Here is a 26,348-nt window from a genome sequence, read left to right as displayed (position 1 = left end):
GAGCATTCTCCAGTAGGGTATTAATGTACAAGTAATTCCCACTGAGAAGAACGAGTCCGCCACTTCACGGCTGCTAATCAAGCCTATGTGGAGCTCGGACTGAAGAAACGGAACACCCGCCATTATTTTATGTTTGCTAAGCAGCGGTTTTGCTGTTTAGCAAGTGTAAAATATTAAAAATAAGAGAAAAATGTAAATGTGTGTCTGCGTGTGTGTGTCTATGTCTGTGTGTGAGTGTGTGTGCATGTCAGTGAGAGTGAGCGAGCCATTATTTTACACTCGCTAAGCAGCCCTTTTGCTGTTTAGCAAGTGTAAAATAGAAAAAAAAAAGAAAATGCAATGTGTGTGTGTGTAAGTGTATGTATGTATGTAAGTAAGAGAGACAGAGAGGGATCGTGTGTGTGTTTCTACCTGCATGTGTGTGTGAATGGGTGCATTATAGTAGAGAAACTGTGTGTATGTGAGAGAGAGAGAGAGAGAGAGAGAAGGATGGAGAGAGTGAGAGAGAAAGCGAGAGTGATGTGTGATGTGAGTGCATGTATGTAAGCAGAGGAGACTGTGTGAGACAGATCGAGAGAGAGTGAGACTGAATGTGTATATGAAAGCAGCTGGAGACTGAGATATTGAGAAAGAGGGTGAGACAGATCTTGCGTGAGTGAATGTGTGTATGAATTAAAGCAGAGGAGTCTGTTTGTGTGTGTATATGTATGGGTGTGAAAGCAGAATAGACTGTGTATGTGTGAATGGGAGAGAAAATGGGCTGTATGTAAATTGTTTCACTTACTTATTTTTTTTTAAGGACTATATTATTTTTTTTATAAATATTTGATGTAAAATGCTTCCTCCAGCACCATTAACATATACTACAGCAAGTCTGAAACAGTAGGCGGAGGAACTATTTTACATTAAAAATATATATAAAAAATAATATAGTCCTTAAAAAAAAAATAAACAAGTAAAACACAACAATTTTGCAGTGAGCTCATTGTCTAAACGCAATAATGCCCTCCAGGGTGTGTGTTAATGTGTAATTAATGCCCTTCCAGGGGTGTAGCACATTAACACATACACCTGTCGTGCATTATTGCTTGCATAATAATATAGGCAAATTTTATTATTTTTCAAGTTTAAAACATCAGAAATTTATAGATAAACTACTAAACTACATAAATATCAATTTTGTTGGAGCTATACAAAAATGTTCCTGTCATGTAACTTGGAGATATATTGAGTCACTGAATATAAACAACTCAAGAAATTCTCATCCAAATACTGCTTTGAAAAAAAGAACTGTAATTGATGACATGTACTTTACAGGAACTATCTTTGAAGATGAATGGCTTTAGAATTGACTTAGAAAACCTAAAATTAAATTCTCGAAAACAGACTGATACTCTTAACTCATTCCCTCCAGTAGAGCTCTTTTGACTGTGTACCTTTAACTCCCAGTGGGTGTGGCTTCAACCTTTAAAAAATGAAGTTATCACCTTACAGTTCTAACAAATACTCATTGACAGAGGTCATATATCAATACAACTGTGTTTTCCATCATAATGCTTCAAGATAAAATATTCTAATACCTTGTATGTAACATGGTTTTGGAATTATTAACGGAAATATGAACAGGCAATATTTGACGCCTAGAGGCGCAGTAGGAGGTAACTCCAAAAATGGAACCATTACAACAACACCAAACAAAAATAACAAATATAGAGACTTCTCTAAATGACATTGCAGGGAGACTCAAAGAGGAAGAATTCCAAAAAGAATTGCTGCTTAACAAAACAGATGACTTAGAAAACAGGGAAAGGAGAAACAACAAAAGGATCTTTGGTCTGCCTGAAAACATTGAAGGAGAAGACATTATTCATTCTTAACAACCTGGATTCCTGAATTTTAGACTTGAAAGAGGGACTTTCATTTGGAATTGAAAGGGTGCATAGAGCACGGAGGAAACTTGATTCTAACTCAACAAATACTCCACCTAGATCCATAGTTATAACATTTCTTTATTTCTGGACAAGGAACTAATATTAAAATCTGCTTGGAGAAAATCACCCTTAAAAAACAATGAAAGCCTGATAAGGTTTCACAATGATTATTCTTCTGGAATACTAACAAAGGAAAAAGTCTGGCCAATAATAAAACTGTTGAAAGAAAACAATATTAAAGCAGAGCTGGCCTTTCCAGCCAAGATAAAAATACTTTTTGCCAATGAGATGAGACCCTTTGGTGACTTAGAAGAAGCTACTACATTCATCAAAAACAGAAACATAGTGTCTATCCCAGAAGAAATGGAATGGATGGCCCCTACTTTTAAAAGAATAAAAGAAACAAATCATTAGACTGATGCTAGAAAGAAGAAACAAAAAAACTGATTCCAAGATAGCTGTCACAAAAAATAACTCTTACAACTACATCTCTCAAAGTATCAACAGATCTAGTACAGCACTTGTCATCTGTTTTTATTTAAAAAATGAGGGTTTCTTAAACAACTGAGAAACAGTAATGATTTATTCAGAATGTTCAAAGAGTCCAATAATTCTTCACAAACAAAGGTAGGTCAAGATGGGTTACTATTTGCATTATATATAAGCCAAACAAAGCAACATATAATACAAACATAGACATTTTTATTCCCCTACTTGAACTCAATGAATACTTATCTTGTTCATTTTTCAGTGATTTTACTTATAATAATTTATGTAAGACTCAAATGTAACAAATTAACATCATATATAATAGCAGTAACAGTAAAAGTGTTTTGAAAAAAAATGCTGTCATGGAGACTAATGCCTTCTGCAGTTAAAGTATGGTTTAGAAATGTCATGTATATCCTGTTTGAATAATAGTAGCAAGCTCTCAGTACAAATGTCATCATTATTCTGTCTAAATATTGTTAATATCAATTATGGCAGGTATCACAGCTACGAGTGCTGTTTGATCAATCCTGATATGGTGTACGTAGATGTAGCTGTGTCTGGCAGCTAGTACAAATGTCATTATTATTCTGTCTAAGCATAGTTAATATCAGTTATGGCAGGTATCATAGCTTTGAGTGCTGTTTGATTAAGCCTGACATGGTGTGTGTGGATGCAGCTGTGTCTGGCAGCTGTTGTATGTTTTCGTTTTCATCTCCGGGAAGCTGTGGGTTGTGGCTTGTGATTGAGGTTTACTGATGCTTGTGTATTAGGAAGAGACATTTGGTGTTTAGCCTGGATCCAAGGGAAGGAGGTGGATAAAACTGTGATTTGGAATATTTTGCCAGAGAATAGTTGTTTATACATCTGCTGAGTGAAAGGTGGGAAGGCTGGAAGAATGTGTTATCTCTTGTTGTGGAGGCTTGTTGGGAGGTGGCTGCTGCCTTGCTGAAAGGGAGGGAATTAAGGCTTGAAGCTGCAGTGAAGTGAAGATTTGCTTCAGGTGCATTGCGAGCCTCTGGTATGCAGTATACAGACACATTAACAGAAACAGATGCTCCCAGGTTGCTATGGTAATGGAGACAGAGTGACAATAATGCTTAACAGCTCTGTCCAAGATTATTCTCGGCAATGACGTTTTTGGTTTAAAAAAAAATAATATATAATAAAAGGGCTGCTTTAAACCACATGTACACATATTGATAGTCTCCCAACACTTCGTTTAGCTCATTAAGTTGATTCTTAATAAAAAAAATAAATAATAAGCCCAATTTTATATTTAAAATGTATTTTGGTCCAAACACATTAAGGACTTACATAAGAATGGAAGTCTGAGTTATTTTGAAAGGCTAAGAGCACTTGATATTGTGCAGTACCCTTTGCAGTGATCTGGGAGGAAAGCTTGCTCAGACATGTTGGGCTAATGGGGACAGCTGATTCTAGGGGTGTTTGGGTTTGCCAGAAAGTGCTAGAGAGTCATCATAATCCCTTTGTGGAAATATCTGTGGGAATGGAAGGTGTGTTGAGTGGTTCACTGGCAGAGTGGCCACTGCATGGAACAGGCTGGTAAAATGGAACAGGACAAATATTGCTTTGGATATTTTAAGAACAGCCTGGAAACACACCACATGAACTAGTGAATGGTATTCTGGCAAAAACAGCTCAAATGGTGTAGTGGTAAATCCCTCTGCCTATGGTGTGCAGAGTCCTGGGTTTGAGACTTGCAGGGACTGATTATTTTAGGGGCACAGGAAAATAATTTCAGGGGTCCAGGGAAGTAAATAGTGTGGAAAGAAATAGCCAGGGAATTGTTATGGCTAGGCTTGTATAGGCCCTAGGGCCAATAGCCTAGTACCAACCTATGAACCTATAAAACTGGATGGGCATTGTTGCCCGTGCTTGAAGTACTGATATGTGTGTATGTAAGGATGGAAATATACTTATAACAAACAAGAAACCAGAAGAGTCTCATAATTTAAAGTCTATGGACTGTATAAACATGCTTGAAAGGAGCTAATAATAAGAATAAGCATTACAGCTTGTGGTCTCTCAAATAACTAAGCAACAGCCTCCCCCCCAAAGAAATACACACAATAGTTATGTAATGTATGATTTTAGTAAATCCAGACATAAAATATATAATTGTCATATAAGATGAAGAAGTCTGCTGAATTTAGATATTAAAGACAGGATTTAATAACATGGGCTTGTGTATAATAACACTACTATCTTAACTTGTCATAAATGACATACACTACATTAAACATCGAGGGGAAGCATGATGATTTTCTTATATAAGTAAATATGCATAACAAGTCATGTAATTGCTTTAACTTGAATTGTAGTTTTTGTAACCCATCTTGACCATATATAATACTTAAGCAGTTACCAAGGTAACTAATGTTTTATACATGACATCAAACTGACAAAGTTGTTCAAGAGAAACAACAGAAGCCTGAACTTGAAATATCACTGAATGTAACAATCATATTCTGAACAAATAGTATTAAATTGACAAAAGACACTCGGTTTAATAACATGGGCTTGTGTATAATAACACTACTGTATTAACATGTCATAAATGACATACACTACAATGAACATCAAGGGGAAGCATGATGATTTTCTCATATAAGTAAATGTGCAGAACAAGTCATATAATTGCTTTAACTTGAATTGTGGTTTTGTAATTCATCTTGACCATGCAAAATACTTAAGCTGTTACCAAGGTAACTAATGTTTTATACATGACATCAAACTGACAAAGTTGTTCAAGGGAAGCAAAAGCAGCCTGAACTAGGAATATCACAGAATGTAACAATCACATTCTGAACAAATAGTATTAAATTGACAATAATCATTCAGTTTAACCTTTGCTGATTATACAAAATAGAACGTTGCCATTTAAATCTAAAAACTTTCAGTATATGCCATAAAATGGCATTTTATGAATATGGAAAGGGAACTTGTAATCATTAATCACAATAAGTGAATTTGTTGTTTTTAACCTATAATCTCACTCATTTTATAATAAGAAATGACAGATATGAAAATCCTTATGTGTAGGAAATGGGGGAAGAGGGATGCATTGATAATTAAAATGCACTAACTTTCATCAATGTCCACATAAAACAAATTTGATGCTTTAAGTAAGCAACAAACAAAGTGATTACTTAAATGCTGGCAAACAATGAAATATAACTTCTGATATATCTAGTAAAATACAATGTATTATAAACATTAGGTATAAATACTATTGCCATCTAACCAGAAAACTAAGAAAGGCGAATGAACTAAGAAAAAACAACAAACAGAGTGCAAAAGCAGCCGACAAGTTTATTGACAAATATTTTAAAATGCTTTTTCATCAGCGTTAATACCTGACTTCATCAGAAATAACAATCAGTAAAATGAGACAAGCCATTTAAAAAGTTCAAATTAAACACTTATTATTACGTAGGATGCTGAACTACCCTCATATACATTTAAAGAGACATACTCAATTGTATGGCAAGTCAATAAGTAATATATAAAAACTAAACTTGACACTACAAGTGACAAGGTATTAAAAAGTATGTTAGGTTTTTAAAAAACATCATATCTAACTAATAATAAATCATAAAATTGTGCAACAAAGTACCAAAGTTGTAAAAAATCATCTCTTAAGACTGTTCAATTTTAATAAGCTTGAAATTGAACACAAATCATTAATACCTGGGTAACTATACGCATTAAGCCTGATTTGCCAGACTAACTCAGCTTCTTCAAGCTTCAAAGGTCTAGGACCCCCCCTGCTATCACAGCTAACTTGATCGATAGCTAAAAATTGGAATGTATGGTTGTTAAAGGCTGAAATATGTTTAGCTAGAGCATTGTCAAGTTTAAACTTTTTCATAGCATATAGATGTTCATATATTTGGTCCCTAAGCCTTCTTTCGGTCTTACCAATATAGAAGGCCGGACATAATGTGCATCTAGCTAAATAAATAACAAAAGTGGAATCACAAGTAAGTTTATGTCTTATTTTATAAGAAATATCATTTAAATTGACATCTATTTATATTAAGTAATAAGTTTTGAATGACTTCATCAATAAGGGTGATTATGTTAAATAACTGTGTGCTATAATCTTTTACTGAGGTTTTATATATGATACATCCTACTTTACTATGACTGAATTGCTTGTCATCTATCTTTCATGTAAATAATTGCTTATACAATAAGTAGACATTTATATTGTATTAGAATTCTATCTAATCTACAATAGTACTATATCTGTTCAAAATAATATAAATATTGCTTATTCCTATTGCAACTATTCTCTATATGATAATTCAATTTATGAAGCTCAGATGTTCTGGATTGTCAAGGTATTAGTGGTAATCTGATGGACTTACGTTTATCCATCAGATTAGGAATTATTTTCATTCCATGGCTAGTGTGGATCTTTGTTTTGTTAACATTTATTAATTTAAATTTATTTCACAAAAACATTTTTAGTATGCCTGACCAAAACATTACTTTATTGGTAAACACTCAAAGTATAAAACTGATAATTTCATTTAAAAGCTCAAACATACACTTTATAGTTATCAGAAGAAGATGTTTAATAGTCACGATAAAAGAAAAAATACATAGTCTAAATAACCTAAGATGGATTTAACTTTATTATCTTTAAATACCAATGGCTTAAACAATCATAGCAAGAGATCAAATCTACTGAAATATTTAAAATTGAACAAAGCACAAATTGTCTTCCTTCAAAAAACTAATTTCAAAACAAATGACAATTACAAATGGAATTCTAAGGACTATAAGATATTGGCGCAATCCACTTATAAGACAAAGAGAAAATGGGTAACAATTTTATGGAAAACAAATGTGATTAACCCAGAAATCCTTTATAAGTATGAAGATAAAAAAAGCCTTATGGCATTAGTAATAGTTAAATATATTAACAGAATATGGAATTTAGCCAATCTAAACTGGTTCCCAGGCATTGGAACAGGAACTGTTAAAAAACACTTGGATTTCATTTCCAATAATTATAAAGGCAACTTAATATTAGGAGGAGATTTTAACTGTATATTTGATATTTCTGAAAATACAAATAAAAGACTGCTGCATACATTTGCTGTATCAAAAGCTTTAAACAAGTGGGTAGAATAATTCGATCTTGTAGATACTTTCAAATTTAAAGAAGATAAATCTTTGTTGTTTTCCCATCAAGACCACAGATTTGGTACCCAAACTAGAATAGATAAAAGATTTGCTGCCCATGACTTACACTCTAAAATCATTATTTTCTCAATCACTCCCTGCCCCTTTTCATATCACAATTCATTGATACTAAAACTTCAAAATGGGTACAAACTATTAATCTTTAACTCCAGAATTCCCGCATATAAAACTAAAATTAAAGAGTTCAAACCCTGGTTATTATCTGAATTGCAATTCTTCTTAGATATTAATTACACCAGAGAGAGATAAATAAAATAATGATATAGGACTCATTAAAAGCTTACATATATAGTAAAACCCTAACTTGGTATAAAAAATCAGAAAATGGGATTATGAATTATTAGATCTACAATCCAAACTTTTGCCAGTAAAGGCTGAAAAAAATCAAAATCATTTGGAGATGAAAAAGAAAGTATAAGTATTAAACAATAAAGAGAATGAAATTCTAACACATAAAACTAGTTTAGCTTTAGAAAAACTAAAAATTAATACCGTGGCCACTTCTCCCAAATATCTATATAATGTATCCAAAAGAATCAAAATTCAATCAAAAGTTAATGACATTAAAAGTATTGTCCATGAAAAGAAAGGGAAAAATGTCTTGGATACAGCTGACATTCTTGATGACTATAGAAATCACTATATGGAACATTTCCAAAAAGAAAACACACATACCGATCAATTAAATCTGGATTAAAAATGTTCCAATAAAAACAAAATACCAGAAAAATTAAAATTAGATCTGCAAGCACCCATATCCTACAAAGAAATTACAGATACAATAAAAGAGGGTAAAAATAACAAAGCTCCACGTATAGATGGAATAATTATGGAAATATATAACATTTTCCTTCAATATATTATCCTTCTTCCATAAAACTCTATTAGAAATTCAGTTACAAGCTTTAATACCACCCTCTTGGAGATATTCCTTAATCACACCAATCCTAAAGGAAAACAAATCCCCATACCTCTGTACCTCATATAGAGCTATATCATTATTAAATAATGACTATAAGATATTTATGACAATATTAACTAACAGAATAAAACTACCACTATCCAAAACAATAAATAATGATCAAACTGGATTTATATATTATAGACACACATGACAATATTAATAAGATAATTTCTCTTATAGATTATGTTAATAAAGAAAACAAAGAAACACTCATAATTGACTTAGATATAGAGAAAGCCTTTGATTTCCTAAATTGGGACTATTTATTCAAAATCTTAATGCTATTTGAATTTCCTGCATCCTTTGTTTATCTCCTAAAGAATATATATACAAATAATTTAGTGTATGTCAAGTTAGGTAATTTTACCTCTTAATCTATGCATATAACAAAAGGCACTAAATAAGGATGCCCCATGTCACTGATTCTATTTGCTCTGTCTATTGAAATATTGGCAGGTTCAATTCGTAACAATATAAACATCAAAGGAATAGATTTTTATGAACAATACAATTCTAAAGTAATGCTATTTGCCGATGACATATTACTAACATTATCTAATACAAAAGAGACATTAAAAGAATTAGATATATTTATTAACAAATTTCACATGACTTCAAGACTCCATTTCAATAAATCAAAATCAAATTTTCTATTTCTAAATAAAAAAAAGAACTGCAGACTAAGGGGTATCACATCATAGGGAAACAAGAATCTACCTTAAAATATCTAGGAATTGAGTTATGCAAGGATAATAATGAATTAGTCTAAAAAAACTACAATAATATCATCAATACAATTAAAATCTCTGTGGAAAAATGGAACAAAATAATATTAACATTTGAAGATAGACCACAGTTAATAAAAATGTTTTACTGCCCAAGATCCTATATATAGCCTTGGCAATATAACTGTTGCCAGAAAGGAGTATACTTAAATAAATAAATTCATGCCTAATAAATTTTTATGGTTTCCCAAAAGAAACAGAATAGCATTAATACATCATATCAGACCATGGAAACAGGGAAGATTAAGCTTTCCTGATATAGAAACATATATAAAAGCATCACTATCTAAAACAATCTCAGATTGGATAAGTCCAAATTACTCTGAAAATTGGAAAGAATTACTAACTGTAATATCAATAAATGAATTTGATTTACGAAAAAAGTCAAATAACAGATAAAAGCAATTTGTCATGGCACATATGTATTAGTATGCAATATAACATAACTAAACCCATTACAACTCGTATAATTAATTATTACATTGACTCATTTAGGAAAATTATTAATGCAAATATAGATTTAAAAATCTAGTTTGATCTTTTAACACCATTTATAGTCACAAATAACTTTCCACATAAAATATATAGAGGAATTATTAATTCCTGGGAACAGAAAGGATTTGTTTGTTGGCTCCAATGTATCAAATAACTAAAAGTTTTAGATGGGCAAATAATAAAAACAACATACAAAAGTCCACAACAGGACTGGCTAACTTTACAGACTATTCTGTCATATTCGTAAGATTTAAGTAGACTAATTAACAATTCTTCATTTAAAGAAATACCTAAATTTACAAAATACATATATGAAATCATATATAATGACTATGACATGGGAAATAGTATTTCAAAATTTTACAAAATATTGATAAACTATAAAACAACACCCAAAACTTCATATTGGAAATATATAACAAAAGGACATTCAATAGAGTTAACTGAAGATATTAAAATAAATATCTTATTATCAATAAAATATACATCATTTACGAAATACTGGAAAGGTTTTTAATTGGAAATGCTTGCACAGAGCATTCTTTACCCCAGACAGAATCAGTAAAATTAGTTCTTCCATAAAAGGAATATGTTGGAGATGTGAGCAAGTACACAATGCAGATTGGAACCACATTTTCTTTGATTGTGTTAAAATTAAGCCATTTTGGAATGGTATTAAAAACATTCTACAAGCTTTATTTAATGAATCATTTTATTTAACTAAAGCTCTTGTATTATTAAATGTGAACGAAGGTCCTCATTTGAATAGGTCAAACATGTATCTAGTATGGACTATACTTACAATTTCAAGGAAGTGTATAACAAGAATATGGAATACAAATACAATACCAACTTTGGAAGACTTCTACAGCCTACTGAAGACCACAGCATTATTGGAAATTAAAATTAAAGAACTAAGAATGTATCCAAAGCCATTTATCAACAACCCCTGGGGAAAAGTCTTATCGTTGATTGCCACTATACAATAATTGATCATACACTCTGATAATGGATTGGACATACTTATAAAGTAACTGTATACATTAAGATCTGTTATAGTGTCAGGCTTATGTAAATAGTGTACATAGTTTTTTAAGATGTTATGTATAAATACTATGGAATTCATTCAAATGTATTTGAAAAATAAAAAATGTGTGTGTGTGTGTGTGTGTGTGTGTGTGTGTGTGTGTGTGTGTGTGGTTGTGTGTGTGTGTGTGCGCCAGCACGAGCACGCACACACGCTTGTGTGTACATCTCTGTATGTGAGTTTTGTGCATGTGTATTTCTCGTGTGCTTTTGAAAGAATGGGTATTTAAGATGTTGGTTTCAATGCCATTTAAGAAGCTGAGCTTCAAAAAGTATTAGTGTAAGACCAGGCACTTAGATGCTTGCTTCTCCTAACTAGGTGGGAGGACTTTCCATGCACTTGGGGACACACTGGGCCATGCAATACTCCTGGTGAAGACCAAAGACACTATATCTCATGTTTGAAGTAGATGAACAGGGCCAATTGGAAGGAAAACCCCTTGTGGAAGTGAGGGGGTATCTGCCATGAACAGCGCATTACATTCCCCTCCCTGGTCCCTGCCTGAGTATGTGTGTTTAGGGCCTTGGAGAAAATAAGAAAAAAACTGTAAACTGCCCCAGATGACTGTCTTAATGACAGCCCCTATCAGCCTACACTCACTGTGGTAAAGGAGAATAAATGGACTGACTGTATGGGTGGAGCTAGCACACAGGACAAAAAGCTGCAACATTTAAAAAAAAAAGTATTAGTGTAGCAGTGTATCCCTTGCATATTTTTACTATTGTTTACAAAAATCACCTATCTTATAGGCAACCTGTTAGTCTGCAAGCCAAACCGTTATGTTTGTCTTTCACAGTATATGGAAAATTAAGCTGTACAAAACATGGATAATATGTGCCTTTTATTTTACAAACTTTTTTGAATATAATTTTGAGTGATTAAACTAGCATTTCTTATGATCTGTAAGAGGAAAAACGGATATTTGATTGTTTATATGCATACATCCTGAAGTGGATAAATTACTAAAGTATTTTTTGCAGGGAGAAGCCTCCTGCACCCCCTATTAGGGTGTCTTTTTGCACCATACTCTCTCATGTGTATGTATGTATGTATATATATATATATATATATATATATATATATATATATATATATATATATATATTAACACTCCAAAGTTGCATCTGCCTCAGAGAAAAGAGAAAACACATTTTAAGGAAAAAAACACTTCTCATATTACTGAGGTCTCACACCAGACCAGAAACACAGTAAACGTATTCTGGAAGCTGAGGCTTTGATGTGCTTGCCTCAGACTATATCTTTCCAGCGGCTCTACAGCCATACAGATGTAGCTCCCAGGATTCTGAACATACGGAGATGCTGGAGTGTTTAAAAACATGTTGAGTGTGGTATAATCATAGTGACCCTTAGAAAGTAGGTCAGGAAAATATTGTGTGATTCAATCTGCATCATGAGACTTAGTTTCATGGAAAGGATATATATGAGAATAGAAATGCATCGTATTATGGGGATTATTACACAGAAGTGTTATTTATTTTCCAGAACACATGACAGGGTTCTTTTCTGAAAAACACAAGTGAATTAAAATTTTATAAAACCATAAACATCATAAAGAGATACAATTTTGTAGAACCATATACAACAGAAAGGAGTTACATTAACAAAGAACATACCCCTTACTAATCATAATTACTAACTAAGAAGGTATATGTGAAGAACTGCTTATCAGCATAGTACAAATGTATTTTTTAGAAGTTATGGGTGAACATTCATTTGTGGATTATAAAATCTACAAGATCAACAGCCAAACCTTCTGACAATTTGAAAATAGTTTCTTAAATTTGTTATTCAGGTTCAAAGCCTGAACAAATTTACAAGTACAGAGTTTTAGAAATGAGTAATAGTAACTTATTAGAAGTTTAGCAATGTCATAGAAATATAATATTTAACAAATGTGGAACCTGACATAATTATTATTTTGCTCACAGTCATTTTAGTAAAGGGGATTGTTTGAGAATAATCCATTCAACATTGTGCCCAGTTGGTCAATATCTGAAAGGGATGTTTAATAGCTATCCCACAAGAATGAGTGATAGTATTACCTCCACACCTATGTTTCAAAGAGGTTGGAATCTTGTGTGTTGATTAGTTCATAAACAAGGAAGACAGGAATTTTTAAGAATGATACGTACTAGATTCACTGTGACTAGACAGTCTCGTGGTAGATTATTTGTGCAACAAACCAGTTTTGTTGATAAAATAATTTTGTCATAGTTAAGATAAAAGAGGCCATGACTGTGCTCTTATAGTTTGATTAATATAACAGTAACCCATGGCGGAGTGTAGGTATGCTGGATTTACCCACAGCTAGTGTGGTTTGGTCATGAGGGCAAAGCCCAAGTGACCAAATAAAGACAACTATGGGTAAATCAGCATTACTCACACCCAGCCATGGGTTATTGCTGTTAAACAATGACATTATTCAAGAAAAGAGTTACTTACTCTTATTAAATAATATCTTTGTATAATGGCGCGGTCATGTTCTTTTATTTTCTCCCCTGGTATCATGGGGCTTTCTTGATGAACTGCGCATGCATATGAGACTTACATTTTCATGCTTATGCAGTGCGTCAGTGCTTTGGAAAGGAAGCAACAGAGAAAGGAAGATCTCTGCTGCTTTTTTTTTTTTTAATAATAAAATAAAATAAAATTTGAAATCTGGAACAATTCAGATATGAGCGAGACGAGGCAGAGAAAATATAGGGATAATCAGGTACGTTTCTTGAGTTTTGCATAGCTTACCTGATTTTCCTTGTATTTTCACTGTCCCGTCTCTCTCATACCTGTTCAGATTTCAAAGTATATTTCATTTTGCTTTGATTAAGAAAACTGGAAAGCTCTGTGGCATATATTAATAGAAGAAAGTCCAGGTGACCAGAGTTTTTTTTTGTTGGTATATGCTTGATTTTACAACAGGCACACTGGATGGGCTAACCAATCAGCACACACGTTTTTGAATGTTAATGGCCAGTCATTCTATAGCAGTACTTTAATATTTAATAGGTTAGTTGCAATAATGTGCCTTTTTCAGAGAGCAATCTCTCCATAAACCTTATATTTGAACGTGATTCCCTCCACTCCTAACTCCCTCATAGCCACTGCTAAGTTGTGTGATCAGTTCCAGGACTGCCACACAATTAATAAAAGCAGAATACCTGAGTTTTGTCCATAGTGAATTAAGAAAGGGAAAACTGCAGTTCTGAAATACAATATTTGAAAAAAGTTTGATTCAAGCAGCTCTGTTTCATATATCTGCAAATACATTTTTCTGTCTATACTACACTGCACTCTTCAGTCAAATCTAAACAGCAAGATTTGTAGTTAATGGTGCTGGCGATTAGATGATTGTAACTGTTGTTACATGGTTACTTCAGTTTTTAGTGAATGTATGTGCAGTTTGCTTGCTGGTTGTTCCAGTTAGTAATGAGGAGATCATATTATGTCCATTACAAAAAAACTCCATCAAAAGCCAAGTCAGCCCATGAATTACAAATGAGTTTCTTCCTTTAGCCTTCGATTTACCTTTCCTAATTTCCACTTGCCAAGGATGTGACTCAAAAAGTCACTCAAGCAGATAAGGTTATTCCTAAACAGAAACAGTTCTGCCAGTGACTTTACCTTTTTTTAATGCAAATAAAATAAAAAGAAAGCTCTGTAAGAATTTTAAACATTTTACTTGAAAAACACTATCTGTTATTTCATATGGTACATTATGTATTTAAGAACTCTATTCTTTATTACTTCAATGCATTGAAACAGTGCAATCCTAAAATGACACTTTTGTGGCTGTAATGAATTTTTTTAAGATATGCAACTATTACTTTTATTCTCTTAATCCAAAGCGTGTCAGTAAAAAAAGTTGCTCTTGCCAAGCACTCTAAAAACATCACTAAGGATCATAGACATCACATGCCATTATGTACCTCTTTTCTTGGCAGCATCCTCTGAAGCCACATCAAGGCAGGATTCAGATATCTGCGACCTCGCTGCAGAAGGCTTCAATTTAGGTGGTTCTGCATTTGGTTTCCGAGTTGATAACAAAGTTCCCTTCCTAAACTTCTCACCAGGCAGAAAACGTGTGTCTCTTTCTCCTTAAACAAATAAATAATAATAATAATAATAATAATAATAATAATAATAATAATAGTTATCAGGGAATGAGTATGTTTACATCAGGAGTCCCTATTGTTTACATTGCTTGCTAATGGCAAGATTAAATACATTTTATCTTGCAATGTATAATGAAAAGAAGGTACACAATAATGAAAGTACAAAAAGAGAAAGAAAACAAAAACGAAACAAATGCTTTGATTTACGCTGTTGAAGGAGAATGTAAGTAGTGGCTATTTTTCACTATCATTTAATTGGTATTTATTTCAGTGCCTGAGGCCAAGCATTATAACTATATTAAATCAACAAAACAATGAGAAAGACATGTAAATAATATCAATAAAATAGCAAATGCTAACTTGAGTAAAATGTAGTAAAGTAAGAGCCTTCAGAAAAAGTAGAACATTCTCCAACAGAAAAACAAAGAGGGGAAAGGTACTCACCTGATATTATGAGTGAGTCACTGTAACCACAGCAGGCCGTGACTGCTTTAGTGTAACATCCCACTGAGGTACAAAGGAAACCCAAAGTTTCTTTAAAAAGGTAAGAGTGACATTGTGTAAGGTTTAGTACACATACTCCATGATCTTAAATGCTGGTGTTGCCCCAGACGTAGCCAGTGAAGTTCAGTGGTAATGGAGTGGTATGAGCAAAGCAACATACCCCAGCAAAAGTCAGCAGCAGGCCAAGAGATATTTGTACATCCTGAAAGTTGGTGTAGTTGTTATGTCAGGAGATTTTTATCTGATGGTGCTAACCAGTGGCCTAAATAACACTGCAGTAGTCTAAATGCGATGAAATTATGGTTATGTACCACTGCCACAATGGTGCAGCGGTAGCATTGTTGCCTCATAGCAAGAGGTTCTCCTGTTCGATTCTCGGCTGGAGCACCTTCTGTGTGGAGTCTGAATGTCCTCCCCATGTTCAAGTGGCATTCAAAAGACATGTGTGAATGGGCGTGCCTTCGTTGAAGGTTGGGCATTGGGCTGGCACCATAAAAATCGACTGCCAGTCATTAGCGGACCGGAGTTCCACTGTGGCGACCCCTAACTGGGAAAAGCCAAAAGAAAAACAACAACCACTGCAGCAAGACCAGTCCAAATGATCATAAGTCGTCTGATCCTGGAAGCATTCCTAAAACAATAGCATGGTGATTTCACAGCTGCCATCATTTGGTCTTTTGCCACAGTTTGTTGTCTAGGAGCATTTCCATACCTCTATCAACATAAATGCTGACCTATTCCCATCACAAAAAAAAAAAAGTCAAAGGGGAAAGGTACATAGCATTTAAAGGCAGGCGCTTTCACACTTTTTAACTTTAGTAGATTAAGTTTAATTTGGCTATGGTTCATCTATGCAAAAGCAGAATCCAAGAAGTCCTCCAAAAATGATAACAAAATATTTATTATGCCCTTGAGAAAATTAGAGCGATAGCTAGATGTCATCAAAATAAGAAATGAGCCTTTCCTTTCAAAGACTCCCCTTAGGGAATGCACACACATATGCTGCAAAAAAACAAGGAGCAAGTACCGGGGTCCGAGGATCCCCATAACTCAGTAGGAAGTCTGACAAAACATTTGAGTCAGAAAAGACTCACTGTTGCTCACTCTAAGAAGTAACATTCAAGTGCAAAAGAGTGATATAGTGGTCAGCGGTACAGAATACTGCTGAAAGATCAAGGAACACCAAGTACAACATAACATGGATTTGTGTGCACTCTTCTGAAGGCTTTGCCAAGTCACCAGAGGATTAATAAATATTTTTTAGTAACCAAAATCAAAACTGGAACTGGTACCAAAACACAAAAACTCCAAAATCCAAGTCAAAGAAGGTACCACAGGCCAAGGAAAATAATCGGCTCTATTTCAGACCCAAAAGCTGGTTTATTAAACAGTTCAGGCACATACATGCAATTACACTCACAGCGTTTTCGTTCAAGTTAATAAGACTTCATCAGATGCAGATTTAAACTGCTCTTCTTCTTCTTAACTGTTCTTAAAGTTTTAAATGGTTTTAATGTTTGTAAATATTTTCGTATACTAAAGTGTGCAAACAATTTTTAATGATTTTAATATAACACCTCCTACTGTTTTAATATTTATTATGTGTAGTACTGTGATGCCTTATGTGATGATTGAGGAGAGATGGTTAAAGGCTGCCAGCCTACTCAAATAGAATTTGATATATAATTCTGGCATTTGTAAATAAATGTAAAATACAGGCATATTTTCTTGAGTGTAAAAGAATATTGTGAAATGTGGAAATGCAAAATATGTGACAACATTGCACTCTACTGGCCCAGTGAAGCATGTTGTGACCCTTTCATGTTAGAATTCAGCTCCAGTGCGTCTGGATGATGGTTTCATGCCCATTGTTTTAAGGCTAAAGTTTATGACCAGAATTTAGACTTGACATGTGCTTTATTGCTCTGGTTTCTGTTGTAAGTTTCTGAACAGGTGTTAGATTGCTAAATAATGCTGTTTGTGGCCTGAGAACTCCAGACTAAGTGTCAAAAATGATGTAATTTGGGAGGGCCTTAGAGACATGTTTGTTAGTAATGTGTAAATACTATTTCTCACAAGAGACTGGAAGCATTTTGATATTGATATCCAACTCATCAGTACTCTGCCTTATGTTCACATGTAAGTTTTAGCACTGTGTTTTCTTGTAGGAATAGTTAAAGCTGGTAAAGGTTAATTAGGTATTTTTCTTTGAAATCAGAATTGTCCTACTGTATTATTTTAAGTTTTTGTGTGATCTCTGAACTCTTAGATATCTCTGTGGTGTAGTAGTTTTGTCTTGTGTTTTAATTATTTATTATTAAATATTTTAAAAACCTTTACCTGTGGCTAGTTTGTATAGAGATAAGCTCTAGAGTACATTGGATATTTATAGAGTGCATTGTAATAGGCCACTCTAAAATAAGCCTTAGACTGTATAGTCACATTACCATTGGATAATAATATTGTACAATAATAATTGGACACCCTTTTAAGGGCCTTTTAGTAGCTGATATTATTAGCTGTGTGGTGGCAGGGATTACTACTGTATGGTCTGGGTAAAGAGGCACAGCTGGAGAATCTGTGTCAGCCTTTCCCAGGAGTGTCTGTGAAGTTGTATAAATACTTATCTCAAAGTGTGTGTGTGGAGTGTCAGCTGCTTGGCAGGGACACGAAGCACTGGTTGGACAGAGAGGGTACTGGAGGTTTTAGTTTCCCAGCTAGACTGAGATCTGGACCCTATAGCTGTGCCTGTGGGGAGTCTTACTGGGGACCTGGTGAGCAAGGGAGCAACCATCCCCAGACTGACTGTGATCTCTGTGTGTACTTCAGGGAAATTGTACTTTACTGTGTGTATTAGTTATCCTTTCCTCTTTTCTAGGAGACAACCTCCCTGGTGTTAGTGGTGAGGATTGAGGCTCCTTGATTGCTGGGCCAGGGCACGGTCATCACAAGTGTTTGGCAGTGGAGGGATCTACTTCATATACTAATTGGCTTGTAGTGGTGTGGGTAGAGCGAATTCCTGTAGCTTATGTACAGTGATCTCTAAAAGTGTTTTATACTCTAAAACAGCCACGCAGTGTATACTCAGAGTTCAGATCACAATTGTTTTATTTCTTTTGTTAGCTTAGTGTTAGTCAGGGTGAGCAGGCAGCATGACATCAGAAGAGTATGGAAAGCTGACAAGGAGTCAGCTAGCGGAGATGAGTCAGGCTAGGGGGCTGGTGCATGGAAACCTGATTAAGGCAGACCTGATTGCAGCCTTGGTTATAGCTGCATCAGAAAACAGCGGCCTGGAGGATATTAGACTGACAGTGGAGGTACAATATCCACAGAGAATGGACAGCTCAACCTTTCTGCAGTGGACTTAAAAATCCAGCTGGAGCTGAAGAGACTTGAGTTGGAGGCCAGGCGTATGGAACTAGAAGCCGCTGAGAGAATGAGAAGCCTAGAAGCTGAAGAACAGGAACAGCAGAGAAAGCATGAGAGGGAAATGCTGATTCTTCGCCAGAGTCATGGAGGTAATGGGGAAGGGAGTAACCGGACCTCAGAAGCACAAAAGGTCAGTAAATTTCTTCCACAGTTTAAAGAGGGGAATAATTGTGATAGCTTCATTCATATGTTTAAGTGGGTATATAAACAGTATGAAGTTGACCAAAGGCTCTGGGTACAGTTCCCGACCCTCTTACTCCATGGTAAAGCTGTAACGTCTTTAGCAAAAATACATGACACTGACTGTTTTGATTACACTGCTGTAAAAAAGACACTTGTTGGAATGTTTTAAGCCAACACCTGAAATGTATAGGAAAAAGTTTCATGAGCATAGACAGAAAACAGATGAAAATGTTTGTGAATATGTTGCTGAACTGAGCACTTATTTTCATAGCTGGGTGAGTGGATGTCAGGTCACCACTTTTGAGGGGCTGGCATACCTTTTGGTAAAGGAACAAGCCCTTAGCACTTTGCCTGAGGACATGATGATCTGGTTAGGTGATAGACAATATGCTACTTCAGATGAGTTGGGGAAGGAGGGAGACTTATACCTGGCCAGCAGGGCAGCCTTGCATAGGAATGGGACTCCCAGTACTACCCATGGGTCTAAAGGAACCCATGATGGGCAGCACAGACTGCCCCAACAGAATCTGCCAGTAGCAGGGGAAGCCACTAGTCCAGGTATATGTCCAGGAGCCATGGTTAAATGTTTTGAATGCAACCAGTGGGGCCATGTGGCATACAGATGCCCACAGAGGCAAGGTGGGGAACCAAAGATGAGGGAGCCAGTAAGTGTGAAAGACAAAATGTCAACAGTGGGTTGTCTTGAAACAACAGGGGTATGGAACTACCATCCTGCAGATGTCCTGAGAGGGAAGGATTTGGATGAGGCAGTACTAGGCACTTATGCAGTTACATGCAGTAAGGCTATTAGACAAGCATGTGGGTCTGGTAGCCTGGGGGAGATCCAGACAGACTGCATACTTGCAGCCAGGACTGCTGAGGTGGTTACTTCAGGGAGTGAGCTACGCTGTAGCAGTGAGACTGAATGTGAGCCACAGCTGCTTGTGGGCACTGATGTTCCCTTGGACAGGGCAACTGCAAAGGTAGAGGTGAGTAGTAGTACCCAGGCTGACAGTGAGGCACCGCTGTCAGAGGATGCAAGACTTCCTGTGGAAGGGGAGCTGTGAAGGGTTACAAGGAGAGACTTGAGACAGGCTCAACTCTCAGACCCTACATTGCAAGGCCTGAGGAAGGTAGCTAGGGAGGCACCTGATTCTCAAGGGAAGGGGGAATCTGTATACTGGGACAAAGGTTTACTATACAGAGAGTGGACCCCTGAGGGAGGGCTAGAAGGTGAGAGAGTACAGCAGTGGGTAGTACCTAGAGCTTACCGTCTGGTGTTTCTAGCCATAGCCCATGATATTCCCTTTGCAGGTCATATGGGCATAAAACATACAAAGTTGTGTATTATGCAAAACTTCTATTGGCCTGGAATTTCCAGAGATGTAACAGGTACTGCAGGACCTGTGAGCAGTGCCAAAAGGTAGGCAAGGCAGGAGACAAGGTGAGAGCTCCTTTAATGCCTTTGTCTGTGATTGAGGAGCCATTTCAGAGGGTAGCTATGGATATTGTGGGTCCTCTGAGTTACCCAAGTTCCACAGGGAAAAAGTATATCCTAGTGATTGTAGATTATGCTACATGATACCCTGAGGCAGTGGCTTTGTCCTCCATTGAGGTTGAGAAGGTGGCAAATCCTTTGCTAGAGATTTTCAGCAGGGTAGGTTTCCCAAAGGAAATACTGTCTGACAGAGGTGCCAATTTTATGTCAGACCTGCTGGCTTGTCTTTGGAAGTCCTGCGGGGTGAAGCACATGAAGACCACCCCCTACCATCCCCAGACTGATGGTCTTGTTGAGAGTTTAAACTCTACAATCAAGTTCATGCTATGGGCATTTGCAGATCAGTTTAAGAAGGAGTGGGACAAATATTTGCCCCATCTGTTGTTTGCTTACAGAGAGGTTCCCCAGGAATCCACAGGTTTTTTACCCTTTGAGTTGCTGTATGGGCATAGGATGAGGGGATCTCTAGATTTAATTCGAGATGAGTGGGAAGGTGAGTGTGAGTCTCACAGGGAGTCTGTTGTGACATATGACCTGAACCTCAGGACAAGGCTCAGGGAACTCATGGGGTTGGCCCAGGAGAACCTGGCATAAGCCCAACAACAGAAAAAGGTGTGGCATGACAGGAAAGCTCGAGCTAGAGAGTATGCTGTAGGGCAGCAGGTGATGGTTCTCATTCCTGTCAGACACAACAAGTTGCAAGCAGCTTGGGAGGGACCCTACAAGGTGGTAAGAAAGGTATATGATGTTAACTACATTGTGGAAGTGTTAGGCAGAAGGCAGGGGCACAAATTGTACCATGTTAACATGATGAAACCTTACCATGATAGGGAGGCCCTTGTGCTGAGCATTTGCAGTGGATTGCAGGGGGAGTCTGAGAGAGATCTTGTGACTGATCTCCTCAGTGAGGCTCGGGCTGACACCTCGGTGAAAGGGGTAGCAATGTCCAAGCAGCTATTTCCTACACAGGTTCGAGAAATCCGAGCAGTGTTGAAGGAGTTTGGGGGCATGTTCACCAGGAAATCAGGGAGCACCGACCTGGTGCAGCACCAGGTGGATACAGGACCCCAAAGGCCTATCAGGCAGTCCCCTTATAGGGTGCCTGAGGGAGTCAAACAGACTCCGAGGGAAGAGGTACAGGAGATGTTGGAACTAGGGGTGATTCAAGAGTCCAACAGTCCCTGGGCCTCGCCAGTGGTACTGGTGCCAAAGAAGGATGGCAGCACCAGGTTCTGTGTAGATTACAGGAAATTAAATAGTCACACAGAGTCGGATGCTTATCCCATGCCTAGGACAGATGAGGCCCTAGAGCAGCTGGGTGGGGCTAAGTATCTTACAACCATTGATCTTACCAAGGGTTACTGGCAGGTGCCCTTGACTCCCAGTGCTAGAGAGAAGTCAGCCTTTGTGACTCCTTTTGGCTTGTATGAGTTCACAAACATGCCTTTTGGGATGAAGAATGCCCCAGCAACTTTCCAGAGGCTGGTAGATCATATCTTAGCAGGAGCAGGAGGGTTTGTCCTTGCTTACATGGATGATATTGCTATCTACAGCCATTCCTGGCAAGAGCACCTTCAGCATGTCAGGGAGGTACTGGGCAGATTACAGAGAGTAGGGTTGATCATTAAGCTGAGCAAATGTCAGGTGGGTATGGCAGAGGTCTCCTACCTAGGACATAGAGTGGGGAGTGGTATGATAAGGCCAGAACCTGCCAAAGTGGAAGCCATTCAGGCATGGCCTGCACCTGTTACCAAAAAGCAGGTGAGGGCTTTCTTAGGGACAGCAGGGTACTACAGAAAGTTTGTTCCCAATTATAGTACCATAGCTGCTCCCCTCACAGACTGGACAAGGAAGAGCAGGCCAGATAAGGTAGTGTGGACCCCAGCATGTGAGCAGGCATTTCAGAAGCTTAAGGAAGCTTTGGAAGGACCCCCTGTTTGAGCCAGTCCAGACTATAGTAAAGAATTTGTGCAGGTGGATGCTTCAAATTATGGGGTGGGGGCTGTACTTAGCCAGATTTCTTCAGAGGGAGAAGAGCACACAGTGGTTTATCTCAGTCATAGGCTCCAACTCAGGGAGGAATGCTATGCGGTGGTACAAAAGGAATGTCTAGCTATAGTGTGGGCACTACAAAAACTTCAGCCTTATCTGTATGGAAGAAAATTTACTGTGATGACAGATCACAACCCTCTGACATGGTCAAACAGAGCCAGTCAGCAAAATGCCAAGTTGCTAAGATGGGGTCTGGGGTTGCAAGCATAAATGTCAGTGCAGCAAGCAGTGGGAGTAGCAATACCAATGCAGATGGCCTCTCAAGACAGGGAATGGGTTGAGGTACACCCAGATAGACCTGACACTCTCAAGCGATGTTTCCCAAGGGACACTTGAAAAACTTGCTTGAGTTCCCTGGGGGGGGGGGAGATGTGACAATTGGGGAGAGATGGGTGAAGGCTGCTAGCCTAGTCAAATAGAATTTGATATATAATTCTGGTATTTGTAAATAAATGTAAAATACAGGAATGTTTTCTTGTGTGTAAAAGAATATTGCGAAATGTGGAACTGCAAAATATGTGACAACATTGCACTCTACTGGCCCAGTGAAGCATGTTGTGACCCTTTCATGTTAGAATTCAGTTCCAGTGAGTCTGGATGAAGGTATCATGCCCATTGTTTTAAGGCTAAAGTTTATGACCAGAATTTAGATGTGGAATGTGCTTTATTGCTCTGGTTTCTGTTAGAATATACATGTGAAATGACTTATATTGTTGTAAGTTTCTGAGCAGGTGTTAGATTGCTAAATAATGCAGTTTGTGGCCTGAGAACTCCAGACTAAGTGTCAAAAAATGATGTAATTTGGGAGGGCCTTAGAGACATGTTTGCAAGTAATGTTTAAATACTATTTCTCACAAAAGACTGGAAGAATTTTGATCTTGATATCCAACTTATCAGCACTCTGCCTTATGCTCACATGTAAGTTTTAGCACTGTGTTTTCTTGTAGGAATAGTTAAAGCTGGTAAAGATTATTTAGGTATTTTTCTTTGAAATCAGACCTGTCTTACAGTATTATTTTAAGTTTCTGTGTGATCTCTGAACTCTTAGATATCTCTGTGGTGTAGTAGTTTTGTCTTGTGTTTTAACTATTTATTATTAAATATTTTAAAAACCTTTACCTGTGGCTGGTTTGTGTAGAGATAAGCTCTAGAGTACATTACATATTTATAGAGTTTGTTGTAATAGGCCACTCTAAAATAAGCCTTAGACTGTATAGTCACATTATCATTGGATAATAATATTGTACAGTAATAATTGGACACCCTTTTAAGGGCCTTTTAGTAGCTAAAAGTATTAGCTGGGTGGTGGCAGGAATTACTACTGTATGGTCTGGGTAAAGGGGCACAGCTAGAGAATCTGTGTCAGCCTTTCCCAGGAGTGTCTGTGAAGTTGTATAAATACTTATCTCAAAGTGTGTGTGTGTGTGTGTGTGTGTGTGTGTGTGTGTGTGTGTGTGTGTGTGTGTGTGTGTGTGTGTGTGGTGTGTCAGCTACTTGGCAGGGACATGAAGCACTGGTTGGTCAGAGAGGGTACTGGAGGTTTTAGCTTGCCCAGCTAGGCTGAGATCTGGACCTATAGATGTGCCAGTGGGGAGTCTTATTGGGGTTCTGATGAGTAAGGGAGCAACCAGCCCCAGACTGACTGTGATCTCTGTGTGCACTTAAGGGAAATTGTACTTTACTGTGTGTATTAGTTATCCTTTCCTCTTCTATGAGACGACCTCCCTGGTGTTAGTGGTGAGGATTGAGGCTCCTTGATTGCTGGGCCAGGGCACGGTCGGCACACCTTACTGTGGTTTTCATTAGTGGTTTACCTGATTAATTAATTGCTTAAGATATATAAGGATATGATTAGTTTAAACCTGCATCTGCTGAAGTCTTATTAACTTGGATGAAAAAGCTGTGAGTGTAATTGCGTTTATGTGCCTGAACTGTTTCATAAACCAGCTTTTGGGTCTGAAATAGAGTCGATTATTTTCCTTGGCCTGTGGTACCTTTTTTGACTTTGATTTTGAAATATATTTTGTGTCTAATGCATTTTTGTTGTTTTTACATTGTATGTACTTTGTGGTTTTATAAGCAATGAAATAAAATCTGACAATATTTCAATGTCTTGAGCATTAATTGTGCCAACTGAAACCTAATGTTTTCAAATTAGTCAACCAGACCTGACAGTTTGTACAAATGCAATATTTTACTGCCAAAGATTGCATATAGGAATGTACTTGATACAGTAATGGAATAAAATCATTTGACAATATCACAATGTCTGTCTTATCTTAAATATGTCTTCAGATTACTCATGTGGACCTGACAATTTTACAGAACAGCAGTGTACTGTTATCAGCTGAGTTTCAAGGTCCCACATACTTCCATCAGTAACCCATAATGGATAAGAAACATTGCCAATACAATTCTGAGAAATCTGCTTGCTGTTGGTAAGTCACTTATATGCAAAGTTCAAGACAGCAGTCACTGTAGTAGTAACACTGCTTTCCTTTTTGGCCTCGGGGTCAGCATACATCTGCAGCACCATCAGATCACAATATGCAGCTGTCTTTGAAGTATGTAGACTTGATGGTTGACCTGTGAAGAGCATGAAGCATATCAGGGTATATAGTAATTAATGTGTTAATGTAAGCAGTCATGCACACTGCAGAGTTGATGCTACACTAGACTAAATGACAACTTCTACACGTAAACATCAATCCACCTTGCAAAAAGCAGTTAATACTGTCTTTCATGACTGTAGATAAACTCTGTACATGAGCAACAGATCAAGCAGGTTTATTAAGGAGAATTCAGCCTTCAATTGCAGTCTAACTACACTACAAGGTATCTGTTACAGTATGACGGATTTTTCATGCATTTAAAATTTGAAAGAACTGGAGTGGCTTTTGTGAGAGTGACCCATCTGTGGGCATGGCTCAAATAGGGGTGTTCCTTGAGTATGGTGTGGGTGGGGCTTAAGGGGCACGAGAGCAGTACTTCGCCTAGGGCGCCCTTTCAGCTAAGGCCAGTCCTGTTTATAATAGAACATGACACGTGATCTTTGAGCACTAGCAGGTCATTACCGACCCTAAAAGGGTTCTGTGCTGAGGCAGAAACTCATACAGTGTGCATGATGTTCCCTTCAGATACATATTGTGCTGAGGCAGAAACTCAGATAGCGTGCACGATGCTACCTTCAGATAAGGATAATGAAAACAGACTTACTAACACTACAAGGAACGATCATATATCAGATTGATCATTCGTTGGTAGATGCAGATACATCTACATTTAGGTAAATGGAAAGGCAGCAAACTGGTAGAGATAATGATGGAGATAGGCACAAAGTAATTTAGAGATAGCCTGTCATATGGGAACACCAAGAAGAAGGTGACATGGAATACCAAGGTATGTTTTAAATCAGTTGAAAAAAGGACAGGAGTTATATGCCAAAGATTATCTGGATGCATAGAGGGATGCTGATTATGGCTTAGAATGATTTCTTGAAGAAGGGAGGTCTGGCATCGCTGTGAAGTTAAATGATTAAATAATGAAATGAAAGGTCCTCT

General features: G+C 36.9%; 1 protein-coding gene across 1 annotated transcript in view; it reads right to left on the bottom strand.

Annotated features, from left to right (window-relative positions):
* Positions 1-26,348, bottom strand: part of SPATS2L (spermatogenesis associated serine rich 2 like) — a 430,773-nt gene that overhangs the window by 119,618 nt on the left and 284,807 nt on the right. The window contains exon 6 of the mRNA XM_044060630.1: positions 14,937-15,104. Within this exon, the coding sequence (XP_043916565.1) occupies positions 14,937-15,104 (168 nt within the window). The remainder of the gene's footprint in view (positions 1-14,936; positions 15,105-26,348) is intronic.

The sequence above is a fragment of the Protopterus annectens genome, chromosome 2.part0 (genome assembly GCF_019279795.1).
Source record: "Protopterus annectens isolate FY-2018-M chromosome 2.part0, PAN1.0, whole genome shotgun sequence".
Lineage (NCBI taxonomy): Eukaryota > Metazoa > Chordata > Ceratodontiformes > Protopteridae > Protopterus > Protopterus annectens.
The sequence above is the reverse complement of the archived record's forward strand: the minus strand, read 5'-3'. Positions and strand labels throughout refer to the sequence as shown.